Source organism: Marmota monax, unplaced genomic scaffold (assembly GCF_021218885.2).
Source record: "Marmota monax isolate L192 unplaced genomic scaffold, Marmota_monax_Labrador192_F-V1.1 WCK01_AAM20220418_F8-fsc00030, whole genome shotgun sequence".
Classification (NCBI taxonomy): Eukaryota; Metazoa; Chordata; class Mammalia; order Rodentia; family Sciuridae; genus Marmota; species Marmota monax.
This window is the reverse complement of record NW_026691988.1, coordinates 15,271,508-15,289,020: the sequence shown is the minus strand read 5'-3', so window position 1 is coordinate 15,289,020 and position 17,513 is coordinate 15,271,508. Positions and strand designations below refer to the sequence as shown.

Here is a 17,513-nt window from a genome sequence, read left to right as displayed (position 1 = left end):
CATCATGAAATCAATAAGTTGATTTAACGATATTTGGAAGACACTGAATAATCAAGTCATTATAAACCCTTCGTTATGTTTACATCAAAAGTAAAATGACTAGGGTTACCTGAATTAAAAAATACGTACACCTGCAAGTTCACAATTTAAAACTTTATATATCTAGGAGCTCCATAATGACAAGACAACTCAATATAAAAACTGAGCAACATTTCTAGGTATTTCAAGGTAAGAAATGGAAAATATATGTACACACAAAAACATTTATGGCAGCATTATTTAAAATTGTCAAATAGTTCATCAGTTGCAGGAAGAATTGATAAATACAATATGGTATACCAATACCTAAAATATTAGTTGGTCATAAAAAGGAATGAAGTAGTGATACATGCTACAAGATGACCCTAGAAAGCATGCTAAGTGAAGGAAGTCAGACACAAAAAGATTCCATTCATATGAAGTTTCCAAAACAGGTAAATATATAGAGAGAAAGAGTAGGTTACTTGTTGTGTAAGACTAGAGAGTGGGGGGGGGGGCAATGAAAATTGACATTTAATGAATATGGAATTTCTCTTTGGGATGAGAGCTTTTCTGAAATTAAAAGTGATGGAAATACTTTATAGGTGTAATAAGAATTGTAATGCATTCCACTGTCATATATAAATAAAAAATAATTTTAAAAAAGTGGTGGAAATACTAAAAAAACAGTGAAATTGTATGCTTTTACGGATGAGTTTTATGGAATGTGAATTATTTTACAATAAAAAAATCAACATATCAACTATGATCTCATTTACATAAAATTTTCCATATGTCCATCTAGTCATCCATCCGTTTATCATCTACCCACTTGCCTGTCCTTTTATCAGTCTATATACAAAAAGGGTGAAATGTCTATAATATTAATATTAAAATGGTTATTTCTGGATACTTGGAATTAAGGTGGCTTCCTTTCCTATTTATATTGTTCTGCATTTTTGAATTTGTAATGAACAAGTATACTTTTTACACATCAATAAACACATTCTTTTAAAAATGAGTAAAAGACTTAAACTGATAAATCACTATAGAAGATATGTAGATGGTAAATAAGCACATGGAAAGATGCTTTGCATCTTGGATAATTAGAGATATGTATATTCAAACCACCATGAGATCACTAGAGATTCAAATGACTTCAAGAAAATGACTGTATCCACTGGATGTGGAATACACCTATAATGCCAGTAACTCGGGAGGCTGAGGCAGGAAGCTAACTTTGAGGCCAGCCTCAGCAACTTAGTGAGGCTGTAAGCAACTTAGCAAGAACCTGTCTCAGCAACAAAACATTAAAAGGGTTGGAGATGTAGCTCAGTGGTAGGGCATCCCTAGGTTACTTCCCCAGTACTTAAAAAAAAAAAAAAAAAAAAAGACAATGACTATATGAAACACTGGAAAGAACATGGAGATACTGCAACTCCCATTATTGCAGATAAGAATGGAAAGTTGTACAGCCATTTTGAAAAACTGTTGGCAGTGTGTCATAAAGCTAACCACTCACTTATAATGCTGTCTAGCAATCCTACCTCCAGGTATTTACCCAAAAGAAATGAAAACACATGTCCACACAAAACCTGTATGCAAATGTTTACAGTAGTTTTATACAAAATGACCTAAAACTGGAAACAACCCAAATATGAACTGGTAAATAGAGTGTGATATACGCATGCACTGAAATATGACTCCGTAACAAAAACGAACTACTGATATGTGGGCAACAACATGGATAGGATCTTAAATGCATTTTAAGTGCAAGAAGCCAGACATAAAAGACTCCAGGTTATGATTCCATTCAGGTGACATTCTGGAATGTCATCAACTTCATCCCACCATTTTTGCTTACTAAAAAACTTCTGAGAGTGTTTCACTAACTGCAAAATAAATTTAAATTGCTTTACTTGTGACCAAATACCTGACAAGGAACAACTTAACGAAAGAAAAGTTCACCTGGGGCTCATGGCTCCAGAGGTTCAATCTAGGGTCAGTCAATTCCATTGTCTTGGGCCCGAGATGAGCAGAACATTTCACCTCTGAACATTCCTACATTGCCTAATACACAAGCTTTTTAGGGAATATTAAAGATCCAAGCCATAACACCTGGAATGGAATGTCCTCTATAATCTATCCACAATTTACTTTTCCAACTTTAACCCCGAGATTTTCCCACAATCTGTTAAGGTCAGGGTGGTATGCTTTTTTTTTTCCTCTAGAATATTCTTGATACTACACCCACATAAAAATTTCATATCCATATAAAAATGTCCTTCCTACTTTCTCCATTTAACAAAACCCTACAATCCTTTAAGAATTAAAGAACTCCTCTTCCAGAATACATTCCATCCCAGCTAGAGTCAGCACTCTTTCTTTTTTTCATAAAACTCAGTACTCTGCTTTATACAGAAATTAATCACACATTCCCTGGAAAAGCCCTTGAATTCTGATCTAACTTCACACTTAATTTTACTTAAACACTCTCATCTAGATCTTGTCTGTCCAACTGTTTTATAAACTCACTCTGGGCAGAAATGATTTTTCACATCTCCATATTCTTTGGAGTCCTTATTCTAGTATTAAAGTAAATATAGAATAATGACCATCTATTTATAATGTGCCTTTGTATTTTGCTCAGATACACCATATTTGAAGAATGTCTTCCACCAAACTCACTTTGCAAATCAAGAAGAAGGAAGGCATGAGGAGCATATAAGCAAGAAGAGACCCAACACCTGGAGAAGGCAAGGGGCTATCATGCTAATGGTCAAACAGGGAGAGCGTGTGAATTCAAACCGGAGCAGATGAGGGCTGTCATCGCCACTCTGAATGCTCTTGTTTTAACTTGACAAAACATACAAAGGACACACTCCAACAAAATGAGGAAATAACTAAGAGGGGGAAAAAAAGAAAACACACAAGATCCAGGACAAAGAGATTCCACACTTGGTGAAAAGCAAAGGGAATGCCAGGCGTGGTGGCGAGGCAGCAGGCCTAGCAGCAGGACTGCCGAAGAGATGTCAACAAGATAAAAAAAATTAGAAGTGATAGACTGCTTAACGTGATTGACTTTGTGGAAAATTATACTGACGGGCCATTGGAAAATGTAAGAAGGATTAGCACTAAGAGCAAAGAAAACAAGGCACACAAAAACAAGGCCGTTATTAATTTCAGACAAAGCAAACAGAGAGGAAACGAAATTATAGCTAACTTCAGTATATGGCTGCTAATAATGTTTGAATAAGAATAATATGTCAACACAGAATATTACCTAAAAAATCAGTGACAAAAGGAAGAGAATAGTAGCATAAGAAAGCTATTTTCTTTTTTAAAAAAATGTTTTTTTTAGTTGTAGATGGACACAATACCTTCATTTTTATGTGGTGCTGAGGATCGAACCCAGTGCCTCAAACACGCTAGGAGAGTGCTCTACCTCTGAGCCACAACCCCAGCCCAAGAAAGCTATTTTCTTTATATTTACCAAAATAGGATGACAGTAGACAACATCTAACATTAATGTATTAAAGACAATAGCATACTTATTTGGAATATGAAAAAGGTATAAATGACAAAAGAAGAAACTAAAAGAGGGGAACTTTTATGAGAAAATAACCGTCATATTTTGTTTTAACCCTTTCGATGCATTTTGATTATTTTGTAATAAAATGCATATATTTCTTTAATTTTTAAAATTTATAAGTCACCCACCATAATTTGAGTGGTTGTTTTTGGTGATGTTTATTCTCCCCTAATCCTGCCCATATTTTCAATTTTTTTGGGGGGGGGCAGGTACCAGAGATTGAACTCAGGGGCACTCAAACACTGAGCCACATCCCCAACTCTATTCTATATTTTATTTAAAGACAGAGTCTCACTGAGTTGTTTAGTGTCTCGCTTTTGCCGAGGCTGGCTTTGAACTCACAATCCTTCTACCTCAGCCCCTCGAGCTGCTGGGATTACAGGCATGTACCATATATTTTCAATTTTTAAACATCAACAGAAAATAGTATTAAGAATAACCAGATAAACGCCATGCCAAAAAGGTACAAGAAAGCAAATAATTAAAGGAGTGCACACATGCAATTAATCTACCATGAACAGGCATGTTTTGTCTTATGAACACTCAATATATAAAATTCAGTAATTGTAAAGTTTAGTAAAGCCAGATATTTTCACTCTCCACAAAGTCCTTTATTATTCAAGAATATTCATAGGTTCTGCTACAACCACTAATGGAAAAATAGATCATTACAGATTAGCTCTATTAAACTCTAGGAATGCCCAGACTAGAGAAAAGAAGGCGAACATTGAAGAACAACTAAAGATTCAGGCAGGGAATTCCATATACAAAAGACCTTTATATACTCAACAAATATAAAGGATGAGGCCAACAGGTAAGATAGAAAACCCAAAGTCATGCTTCAAAAGATAAGGAAGCTAAGAGGGCCATGAGCACTTGGCCTCAGTCAGGATCCCACAGAAAAGAGAACAGCCAGTCACACAGTCTGGGGGGCAGGTGGGATGTTATGAACCTAGAAAGTAGGGAACTGACTGTCAAATTGTCTCCTGGTCATCAGTGGAAAAAGAGATAGTCCTTTAAAAATATCCACTTTGCAGGAAACTGCTAGAAAAACAACTCTTAGTTTTTAGTAAGACATGTCTCCTTCATTGGTTACATGAGCAAAAAGAATATGAGTTTTTGGATCATCAAGGCTCCACCACGACTACCAAGAAAGCTTGAGAAATCTGCCCTGTTGGCACACAAGGTCCTTCATGATCTAGCTCCTTCTTACCTGTCCAAGAATCATTATCACTCAAGCCTCACATATTATCTACAAAAATGAACTAATTACTAATCATCTAAAAAGTCACTGCTTCTGTCACCTTCAGAACTTTACATTTTAGTCATTTTAACCTGCCCCACTTCCGGCCTCCAGCTTTCAGTCATCTCCTTTCCACCACACTAACTTCTACAGACCCTTCAGAATTTGGTGCAAATGCCTCCCAAACTGATGGTTCCTTTCTCAAAGCACACCATGACATCCCTTACCATGACTATTAGGGTTCACATGCTGCTATAATAAATAACCACAAGCTTAGTGGCTTAAAGCAACAGAAATATTACTATCTTCCATAGGTTAGAGTCTAACACTGCTGGTGGAGCCGCATTCCCTCCTGGAGGTTCTCAGGGTGAATCTGTCTCCTACCGGCTTCCAGCTTCTAATGGCCACCATATTCCTTGGCTCTTAGTCACTGACTCCACCTTCAACACCAACAATGGTGGGGGAAACCCTTACGTCACTTCTCTCTTCCCCAGACCCTCTGCCTCCTCCTTCACTTTTAAGGATTTGTCAGATGAGGTCGGGCCCAGCCAGACAGTCCAGAATAATCCCCTCATCTTTGGGGCCATTTTTCTACCTGCTTCCTAATGTCTCTGATTGTGACTGAAGGAGACTGTTTTCTTGTCAGCTGGAAGCTTCTGAATCATTAATGCACCTGGGTCCTAGAGGGCCTGCTCACAGTAGCAACTCAACAAGGGTTTATTAAATAAACTAACACTTACTTTTGCAGCAATATTTTAAGGAGATAATGAGGAACCAAACACATAAACATATCAAGATGTAGTAAACACTCAATAAAGAAGAGTTTCCCTAATCATCTATATGAATTTCATGAAATACTGGGATATTCATTTTGCTTACAGCAGGCACATGTGCAACTTAATAATTTTTTTCTTTTTTTAATTAATTTTTTAATTTATCTATGACAGTGGAATGTATTACAATTCTTATTACACATATAGAGCACAATTTTTCATATCTCTGGTTATATACAAAGTATATTCACACCGATTCGTGTCTTCATACGTGCACTTTGGAGAATAAAGTCCATCACATTCCACCATCATTTCTAACCCCCTGCCCCCTCCCTTCCCCTCCCACCCCTCTTCCCTATCTAGAGTTTGTCTATTCCTCCCATGCTCCCCCTCCCTACCCCAATATGAATCAGCCTCCTTATATCAGAAAAAACATTTGGCATTTGGCTTTTGGGGATTGACTAACTTTACTTAGTATTATCTTCTCTAACTCTATCATGATTTTATTCTCTTTTATTTCTGAGTAGTATTTCATTGTATTTATATGCCACATTTTTTTTTATCCATTCATCTATTGAAGGGCATATAGGTTGGTTCCACAGTTTAGCTATTGTGAATTGTGCTGCTATAAACATTGATGTGGCTGTGTCCCTGTAGTATGCTGTTTTTAAATCCTTTGGTTACAGACCAAGGAGAGGGATTGCTGGGTCAAATGGTGGTACAACTTAATAATATCTTTAATAATGCAACTGGAAAAATGTTTTTAAATGAACACATACCAGATGTCAGATATTTTTTTTATTGCGAACTTAATCAATGACTAAAATTAATGAATATTCTGGAAACTAAATTCTATTTTTAGCAATCCAATTATTATAATGAATATTCACTATAAAATTTATATTCAAGGACAGGGGGATAGCTCAGTCCTACAGAGCTTGCTTAGCATGCACAGTCCTTGCATGAGATACCAGCACCACACAAACACACATTAGTTTATAATCATAGTAAGAGTATATGTGTTCATTTGTATTCTGACTTTTAAAATTAATGTAATTTATATGAAATTTCTAATAGAACATAGTTCAAATGTATTTGTTCCCTCTACCCCCTCATTTATTCTTTTTTAGAAATTAGATCCAAGGCTACAATGTGGTATACTGAAGGTTTTTCCAATTTTTTCAAGGAATTTATCCTAGCATTAAGACCCCCCAAAATAAACATTAAAGTTAAGAAGTTCAGGGCTATGCATACACACTTTATCACACAGGCAACAAATTAACTTTAATGCTACTTGTACACTGCATGCACAAAAGAAAGACCTAATTCTACCACCTCTGTCATTTCCTAGCTATATGGCATAGAATAAATAATTTCAAATCTCAATTTTTATTTATTTATTTATTTGCATCTTTAAAATATTGGACTAGATCACTAAAAGACTTAGAGGACTTTTTAAAACTATAAAGTCTGTCACAAAAAGTATAAAATATGCTGGAAGAGAACTTCCATCTCACCCTCAACCCTAGCTTCAAATTCAGCTTCATTAAGAGTCACTGCTTATAAATGAAATGTTACAACAGGTACAGAGGAGCACCATGCAGACAGCCAAGCGGTTGGAGCATTAACAGGGAGGGTTTCTAAGATCACTTCCAGCACTGAACTCACACAAGTCTATAATCTCAACATGGATTTTACATTGATTTAGCAGTCCTGGTTGCTACAGCTCAAGAAAGACCAGAACAGAGCTGGAGGGAATCCTGAGAAACATAAGGAGGGAATAGAGGGGAAGGAGCATGACTACAGGAAAAGAATTTTTTTTTTTTTTAAGTTAAGGAAATTTCTGGCTAGAAGACAAAGGCAGAGAAGACTGTTTTTGTAAATCTTTTTAAACTCTATAAATCACAAAGAACAAGGATAGGCTGAAAACTTAAAAGATACATGTGAAGTTTACCAGGGTATTGTTAGCCAAAATAATTTTTACTTCAAACAGAAGAAATAACAGATTATAGGATTCTTTGGTGCAAAATATGGTACCGAACAAAAGTATAAGTAGCTTCCCATAAAAGATTTATGGATATCCATGGGTGACAGATTTATAATAGTTTATACTCAGGGGAACTAGGATTTTTTAAATGTAAACTCTTAGCTTTCAAAAAGATGTCTGTAATAAAATCAGCTATGATAGGCTATAAAATAGCCGATGGCCATTTGTGTAACATAAAATACGACTACCCACAAAATGGACTTTTTAAAATGTCATTTTAAAAATGCTAAATAATATTTTCTATTTTAAGCTATAAGATATATTATTTAATCAAGTGTGCATGTGCTTATAATTGATCAAAAGAGTACTTGAACACAAACAAATGGCTTTTTTAAAAGACTTTAATAGAAACAGAATATCTTAGAAACCCACAGTAATGCATTGCTAAATTTTGGTGTATTTAAAAGGTGACCTTTACAGTGATATGAGATTTAAATATATTTATCTCTTTTAGAATGGAAAAGAGTAGCCCCAGTAGTTTGAGTGGCAGGTAGAAAACTTACAATGAAACCATTCTTCAAGCATTTCAATGGGTACCTTCACAAAGTAATTTTGATCTTTTGGAAATAAAATAACATTTCTCCAATAAATATATTAAAGCATGCTATGGGGAAAATGCAGCCAAAGTGAACAATGAGTCATTGTAGATATTCTCCATGATCTGTGGTCTTTTGTTGACCAATCATCACTACATAGAGGTTGAGTCTTAGGATTCCATCATGGGACTTTTGGAAACTCTGTCCTCGGCTACTACTGCTATGCAATTGGAAAGCAGAGAGAAGAGCCCCCCACTTCCTCTACTTCCATCCCACAATACCTGTTCCACCTTCTATAACTCTTTTTGGGGCTCTCATTGCCAGAAAATAAATATTTATGACTAATTTTTGTAAGAAGCTATATCTCAACACATCTATGTATTTTATCAGCTAGATCATTACTGACATTGAATTAGTCAATCAATATTGGACTGTACCTCCTATACTACTCTATCCTTCTGTACACGTCCAACCCTCAAACCCTTGTTCCATCATGCCCCAGAGCTCCTACTCTATGATCAGCAGTCTCCTCTGAACCTACAGTCTTCTCAGATCAAATCCAGTATCTTATATTCACTGAAACTGGTTTCCTCGGGGCCATCAGTCACCCTGACAACTTGTAATGAAAGTTTGTTGCTGTTGTTTTTATTCCTAGATGCTTTATGTCTCAGTGTGAGGAGTTGTTTTCAAGTGCTATTCCAAGGCAAATGTTCTTCCATTTTCCAGGCAAAACTCTACTGTTTTGGAACACAAGACATTTATATAGTAAACTCCAGGTTCAGGGTCACTTTCATGTGTTAAAAAGATTATTCACTGCCTCAATGGGTATGTGGAGTCTGAAATCCAACTCAAGATCTGTTTGCCAAGCCAAAACTCTAATGAGGGACTGCTTCACCCACAGAAAGAAACACCTTAGACACATTATAAATACAACCCCAATCTCTACTCCTGTCCAAAGACTTTCCACTCTCCTATTCTCTCTCTCTCTCTCTCCATCTTTTATTTGCACTCTTTGTACTTGCTTTTGAGTAGATGAACATTACTAAAGGATACTTCAAAAACATTATCTTCTCCTCACATGTATCACAAATCACAAATTGGAACTCATCACTGTCCAGTAACTATCAATTTCTCCCCAGGAAACTCTCTGTCCCATTCACCAAGATTCTGACTGTACATATAATTCTCTTCCTTCCAATTTCTTCAGTCCTACCTCCAACCTGATTGACAGCACGCTACATGGACCACAAAGAAAGTTCAGTCCTTGCACAGAGATGCCTTCATCTTCCCACCACCGAGGCTCCAGGCCACGGACATCTGTAGTCATCTTCTCATTGCTTTTTCCTGTTGTGAAGGAAAATGCATCCCAGGTCTGACCAAACTCAATTCTCCAGATCCTACTTTGATATCTCCACAAAGACTTCCTTTCCCCACTGACTTGAGTCACCAGCCTCTCCTCCACTGGATCTTTCCTAGAAGCTTGCAAAAGTACCTCAGCGTATCCCCTTGTAAAAGAAAGGTGCATCACTTCTCTTTATGAGTCGGTCCCCTCTAGGTATCACCCAATATCTCTCTCTTCTCAAAAACCTTCTCTAAATTATTTCTACTTCCTCATCTTCCCCTCACTGTCTGCTTCTCACCTGATCCCTGCCTTCAGTTTGCTTTTCCAAAATTCGCAGGCATCTCCAAGGTATACAATTCCACAAATGATGTTCTCTGTCATCTTTTCTCATTACTCCAGCCTAATTCAACACAGTGGATCACTCTCCCTTAGAAATATTCTCCTCTATTTTCTCTTAGAAATAATCTCTTCCCTCTACTCCTGAAAATCCTGGAATTTCTTTCTTTGTCATTGGAAATGCCCCCTCCCTGTCCATTCTTTTTGCTCTTTCCCCCTTTCTGTTCAATCCCTACAAGCTCACAGGTGTGATTAAGTGCCATCTTCCTCTACATCCTTTTACTTTGCCCCTAGTCATCTCATCCAACCACACAGCCTTAATATCCAATGTGAACACTGACAATTCCTCATTCAGATCTGAGGTCAAAATATTGGAATTCCACATTTATATATCCAAAAATACCTACACATTTTGATCTCTAATAGGCATTTCACACAACGATGTCAAAAAAAAAAAAAAACCCACACTTTTTTATACTTTTGAATTTTGTCCCCAAACCTCCAGAGCTTTCCCAATTCAGTGACTAATATCAGCATTCATCTTTTTACAAATTTCCATCTTTCATGGTTTCCACTCCTCAAACCACACATCTAATCCCCCAAAGTCTCCTCTTCTTCTGAAGCACGTCTTCCCTCTATCATGTTCTTCCCATCTTGCTGATATGCCCTCAGCCTGCCCCACCTCCCACATCTCAAGCCTGTCCTTTTTACTCGGCCGGACACATTCCTGCCTCCGGACTTTGGTATTTGTTGTTGTTTACTCTGGAGCTTTCTTCAGATGGTTCCCTCTTAACTTTCAGAAGCAACTCAAAAGTCACCTTCTGACCTATTCTTCTACATATTACTGAAGCCACATAAGCCCCTCTCTTACACAGCACCTCCTTTTTTCCTCTACCAAACAATCTCCCTCATTGCAGCTAATTTCTTATTTACTGCATAGTTCCCCTATAGAATATCAGCTTCCTGGGGGCAGGCACTGGTATATTTATGGTCACAGAGGACTGATCACAGAGGTTAGCAAACAAAAAGCTAAATAAATACTCCTTTAATTGACTGATTGATAATTAATGGGGGGAAAATCAAATGAAAGAAAAAAAGAAGACTATGGGCATGAATCCCTTAATTTATTTGACAGGCAACTGAATGTACTCAGAAAATATCTGCATGCTTCAGTCTGATATTTATTTACAAAATGAAAAGATGAACATTCATGGGAAAATACCACAAAGACATTGTTGGTAATATTTTTTAAATGACAATACAATGGTACCTGAAGTATTTTTTTTTTTTAAATAACAAGAGTAAAATGCAGAAGAGCATGATTTTTATACTTCTCTTGGCCAGTTTACTTCCCAGTTTGAAAGGGATAACTAAAGATAAAATATTAGCAAAAAAAAAAAAAAAAAAAAGAAACAGGTTGAAAAACAAAGGTGACCTTCAGGGAAAGAAATAAGTTTCTGAGAGGATAAATCAAATTGACTGACCCAAATCTCAGATCTTTTATGGGTAGACAGGTCACCTGTACTCTACCTAAGCCCATGGATGTTATAGCATTACCGTATTCATTCCAGGAGCTCAATGGTGGAGCGTGGCTAAGGTCAGTAACACATAATCCCAGTATGAGCATCTTCTACCAACTGCTATTAAAAAGTGTGGACCAAACTGAACAATGGGTAAGTGCTGAGAAGAACGCTTATTTTTTGTTAATCCGGGAGGGCAATAATTAATCATTGCTGAAAAAGTACTCACAGAAATAACAAGCTTCAAAACGTGCAACAGAATAACTTAAGAATGCAATGGAAAGTAAATTCAGATTTTTGGATTTTAACCTGTTTTCAAAATAGCCAAGGACTTTACAAATTCAGTCTTAAGTATGCATAACATTTATATAATCTTATAAACTATGTACATTCCACACATTCAGCTGGCCATAATTAAAAATTAGAAATTCAGGTTCTTTCACTGATCAATCTATACTGTATTTATGGCACCCAATGAAATAATTGTAAATTTTCAAAACTCTGCACCTTTTTTTCTCCCTCCCTTCTTTCCTCCCTCCGTCCCCGCCCCCTCGCTTTCTTTCTTTCTTCAGTGCTGGATATAAAACCCAAAGCCTTACATGTGCTAGGCAGGAACTCTGCCCCTGAGTCACACCTCCAGCCTCTACACCTTCCAACCCAAGATGGTTGGACTCCTGTTTTGTCAGAAAACACTTAATGCAACATAAATTCAACAACTGTGATGATCTCACTGAGAAAATTGCATTTCCTAAGAAATTAAATCCAGTAATAAAGATTTACCATTAATATAAGTAGATATCATTCAGAATGACTATAAACGAGCAACTGACAATGACTCAGCCTTCTGCTAACTCAGCCACAGTCTGTACTGTGCATCAGATGACAGGTGACAAAGGTAACCGGGATGGCACATGATAATTTAGGCAACCAGTTGTTGATCATAAACCATATAACATGAACTTTATATACAACTTCTGATCTCACAATAATCCCACACATTAGGTCTGGTCTCCCCTTTACAACAAGGAAAAATAAGACTCAGTGAGTTGAAATAAGGTCCACAGAGATAGTAAATGCACAGAGTGGGATTTCAACCATAGGTTGTCAAGAGATCATACCCAGAATGCTCCATTCTACTTGTACCATTCCAGAAAACCCTTCAAGTAGGTAAGGAAAATATGACTTCACAGGGATAAGGACAAGGAGAAAAATATACAGTAATTAGTAATTCATAAGAAATTACAGTAGCACATGCTTGTAATCCCAGCAGCTAAGGAGGCTAAGGCAGGAGGATCGTGAGTTCAAAGCTAGCCTCAACGACTCAGTGAAACCCTAACCAACTCAGTGAGAACTTCCCTCTCTTCCCTCTAAAATAAAATATTTTAAAAAGGGCCAGGGATATGATAAGTAGTTAAGCAACCCTGGGTTTAATTCTTGACACAAAAATTTTAAGAAAGGAAGAAAGAAATTAAAGCATACACTTATACTGTCTCATTTCCTTGATAATACTTCAAAATAGATAATTGTGTATATATGTATAACATAAATAAATATACACATACATACATACATGGATATAAAATGTTAGTTTATCCCTGGAGTGTTTATATATACAGTTAAAATAAACTTTCAGACACAAATCAGGGATCCACACTCCAATTGAGCATCCTGAATCCAAAAATCTGAACCTCCAAAATCTAAAACCTTTTGAATGCCAATAGGATGCCAAAAGTGGAAAATTCCACACCACTACATTAAATTTTTTTTCATACAGAAGATTACTTAAAATATTGCATGAATTACCTTTAGACTATATGCATAAAGCTCATGTTACAGTTTGGATGCAGGGTGTCTCCCAAAAGCTCCAGTGTTAATGCAGAGATATTCAGAGGTGAAGTGGTCGACGATGAGAGCTGTGACCTCATCAGTCCACCCTAGTTTGAATGGACTGACTGGGTGGTAACTGTAGGCAGATGGGGCATGGTTGGAGAGGGGGTCCCTGGGGGCTACCCTGGAAGGATTCACTCTCCCTGTAGCTCCTTCCTCCCCTCCTGCTGTCTATTTCCTGACCCAGCCATGAACTGAACAAGGCTCCTTTGCTGGGCCCTTCATCCATATTTGCTGTATCTGGGGCCCAGAGCAAGCATTCAACTGACTGGAGACTGAACCTCTGAAACAGCCCCAAACACACTTTTCCTCCTCTAAGTTGTTCTTGTCAGATATTTCAGTCACAGAAACAAACAAACAAAAAAAAAAAACTAACTAACACAACCACAGAGCCATACTATCAACCCTTCTCAAGTATATTTGAAGCATAAATTAGTTTCATGTTTAGATTTGCTTCCCCAAACTTTACATATATCATTATATATACAAATATTCCAAAATCTGGAAAAATCTGAAATCAAAAACTTCTGATCCCAAGCATTTCAGATAAGGGACATTCACCTTGTAGAAGTACATTCCAACTATCACATCATAATATGCTTTAAATAATTGGTTAACTGCCATTAGGAGATGCAAGGGGGAAAAATGTCAAAAAGAGCATTAGTGAAAATACAGAGATTACTCTCAAACTTACAGACAGGCCGCTGCTCAGAGAACTCAAGATACCAGCAATCATTTAATCAGAACTCTTAATATATAGAAACCCTAGCTGTCACTCAATATCAGAATTAATAAATTTTTGTACAATAGGTAACTAACACTATTGATGTATCTATATCACATATCAGCCCAAGCAATAGTCAAACACATTCATATTCGTACATCTAGGAACAAGGCTATTCATCCTAAGCAGGATGAATAAATAAAGACTATAATAAATAGTCTCATGTTAATTCAAAGCTTTCTGTTATCAGAGCTTTTGGGGATTTGGGCATTGTAGATAAGATCTTGTGGGCCTGTAATTGTGAATGGCCAAATTATTTAGACCAACATCAATTCCTATAAAACATTTCCCTTAAAGATGATATTAAGCTTTACACACAATGCTCTGCTAACATTATTCCTTGTGTAAGTATAATCACCCTTCACCCCTCCAGAATCAGACCGACAATGATGTATATACAGAATATGGCTGGGAGGAGATAAGAAGAGAGACTTGGCAAAAGGCCTCTCAGAGGCCATTAGACTGGGCACAATGGCCACCTAATAGACAGTGTTACATTATTCATAGAAGAGGCCCCCATATCTTTAATCTGATCTGGTTTCTAAACTCAACCCAGATAAGAACCAGTAAGCCAAATCACACACAGATCTGAGAGGCAGGTACACAAAACAGTCACCAGTAATCGCTGACATTCTGATAACAAAGAAGAAAAATGAAAGTCTTGCTAAAGATGAGATGAGCCTCATGGAACAAGCAAAAAGGCTTGAATCCAGTTCCTGCTCTGCCAGTAGGAGCTGTGTAAGTTGCAGTAATCTTTACCTTCTCTGAGCTTCAGTTAATTCACCAACAAAACACAGATGAAAATGCTTGCCTGCCCCCTATGGTTACTGTGAGGATCAAAGGAAAAAAAAATATGAAGAGCTGAGCAGAGTGCCTGATGATGAGAACATGCACAATAAAATTTATAAACTAAAAGTAAAGCACACAATCACACAAAGCATAGCAACCTGAATAAATTTACTACCAAAGCTTCAGAACCCAGCACAGAAGGTATTATCACCTTTCACTTGAGGAAAAATACCATTTTGTTTTTCTAGGTGAACCTGAGCATGCCGCTTAACTTTTCTGACTGAGAGAGGGAGATTAGACCACATAGTCTCAAAGGAGGTGAGAAATAGTTCTTGCCATGGGGGAGGAAGGACAGAAAAAATGCCCTGTTTTTATGTATGTAAAGCACAACTATTCAGTACAGATATGGACACACATGATACCACACTATTGAAATTTCATAAGGGGCTGGGCTCTATGAAGGCGTCTTAGAGAAGACATAATGAGAAAGGTTGAGAAACACAGGTTTAGATAAACTGTAGGCTCATGTACAGCTGCTAAAGTTCCTTAGTTCTATCTCTGCAACAACAATGTTAAAAATTTCAAAGTGTTTTTATGTCATATATGATCTTTCCACACTTGATGTAATGAAATTTTAAAAAATTAATAAAGTCAAGAATTTGAAAGAAGTTTAACAGAGGTTCTCATACTTTAAGAAGGAAAAATTTATATATTCCAAAAAAAGATGTCCATTTAAAACAATTAATAATATAAATATTACTGCTTAAAACAGAAAACTCTGAATATATAGAAACCCTAGCTGTCACTCATGGGGATCCTCTGAACCACAGTTTTGTTGTTATTTTTCTGACTTTATAAATAATAACATATCTGAATCTTGTCCAAATATTAATAAAAGTGCTTATTCCTCCCCCAAAAAAATTGCAAATAGATACTGAGCAAGGATGATTTCTTGTAACAATGATAAACTGGGAATATGTGGTTGTCTCTGCTATGATAAATGAAAGATCACCTTGGAATATAATTCATTTTTAATTGCTTCTTCCATCGAATCTCACTACTGCTGTAGGCTGTCTTAAAATATTTACAAAGTAAAAGCCAAAAAAAAAGAACTGGATATACTAAATAAAGCAGGCCACTCATTCCTAAGTGATCAATTTTTTTTCTGGTATTGTTTAAAACATAAACAAAGTCATAACTCTTTGCACATGGAATTTTTGGTAAAACATAAGATGAAATACATTTAGGGATTATATCAGGGTTCAAGCTGGTTTTAATTCACCTGCTATCCCTGCCTCAGTTATGGGATCCAAACTCTATCCAAATAATCTGTTACCATAAAAGAGAAAAATTATGCTAACATGCTAGGAAGATCAAAATTACAGTCACTCTCCTTTAACCTTTTTGAAGCTCTGTATTTTTGCCACTCCAGTCTCGTGTCCCCCAGTGTCCTACTTATGTCCAGCAACACATTCAAGCTCCTGTGCTTCCCTCATAATTCTCTTCTGGAGTTTACAGAACTGCTTGAAAGATTCTAACTGAAAACAACATTCAAGAAATGCATAAAAATTCTTCCATGTCGAACTTTAATAAATGCTTGACCATAGTTTATTACCAGGAATATATATACCATAAAGTGTTCTGATCACTATCAATTTTATTCACTGCAAAATAAATGTAATTTGATATCAAATTAATTTTCAGGAAGTTGCATTTAAATAGATAAAGATGTTGGAGAAATCACGGTTTCACCTAGACACAGACATTCCCAGCACCATGCATAAAGTCAACACTCTATACTGATGAATATAAATTTGCATCTTGAAGATATGCTAACTACTGTTTACAACTCCTCACATCCTAGATGTTCAAGTGACAGGAAAATCTCTCTTCTAAAGACATACGCTATTTCAGGCCATTCCAAATATACTGACTAGTCAGTAACCAGAAAGAAAAGATAATAAGTTAATTAAAGTCCTAAAGTCACATAAATCATTTCAGAAGTACAGTGTTGAATCCATAGCATCTGATCTTCAACTGAGGAGACCCAGCCAAATACTATACCATTGTAATTATTATTACCCTGAGGCATCTGTAAATATCTGTTACTTACCAGAGTACTACAAAATGTATTTGAGATAATACTGAGAGAAATCAGAATAATCATTGGCAAGATTTAGGCTTATTCAAGGGAAAACGGCATTGTAGAAATTCAACTAGCTATTGAGTAAATACACATTCTGTACTAAGTAGGCATGATAATATCAACTCAGCATATCACACTATAAAAATAAAAATAATAATGAAATGTACTTCTAGTAGCTACAAATTTGGGGGCTGTTTCCATGAGAAAACCAAAAATAGTCAAATTCTCAATTTAACATTATGCATTCAATTGCCAGGGTCATAGAATTACCTTTGCTTTAGATTGATCCATGATGTTTTCAGATACTCAGTAGTTTCCTTCACATTCCTTGTGTCATCACTACCATATTCCTCCAGCAGTTTCTGCAGGACATTATCAAATGCCATGATGACACCATCGCCAGGACCCAGTTCTTGAAGCAACATCTAAGGTGCAAGTTCAAGTATAATTGTTAGACCTGGTCATTTAGCAATTACCATTACACAAACACTGCTTCCAAG

At 36.5% G+C, this 17,513-nt stretch overlaps 1 protein-coding gene across 7 annotated transcripts in view; it reads right to left on the bottom strand.

Moving 5' to 3' along the window:
* The window catches only part of Utrn (utrophin), a 513,444-nt gene that overhangs the window by 243,125 nt on the left and 252,806 nt on the right, over window positions 1–17,513 (bottom strand). For all 7 annotated transcript variants that reach the window (XM_046450838.2, XM_046450847.2, XM_046450858.2 and 4 more), the window contains one exon: window positions 17,284–17,438. In XM_046450838.2, coding sequence (XP_046306794.1) covers window positions 17,284–17,438 — 155 coding nt within the window. The remainder of the gene's footprint in view (window positions 1–17,283; window positions 17,439–17,513) is intronic.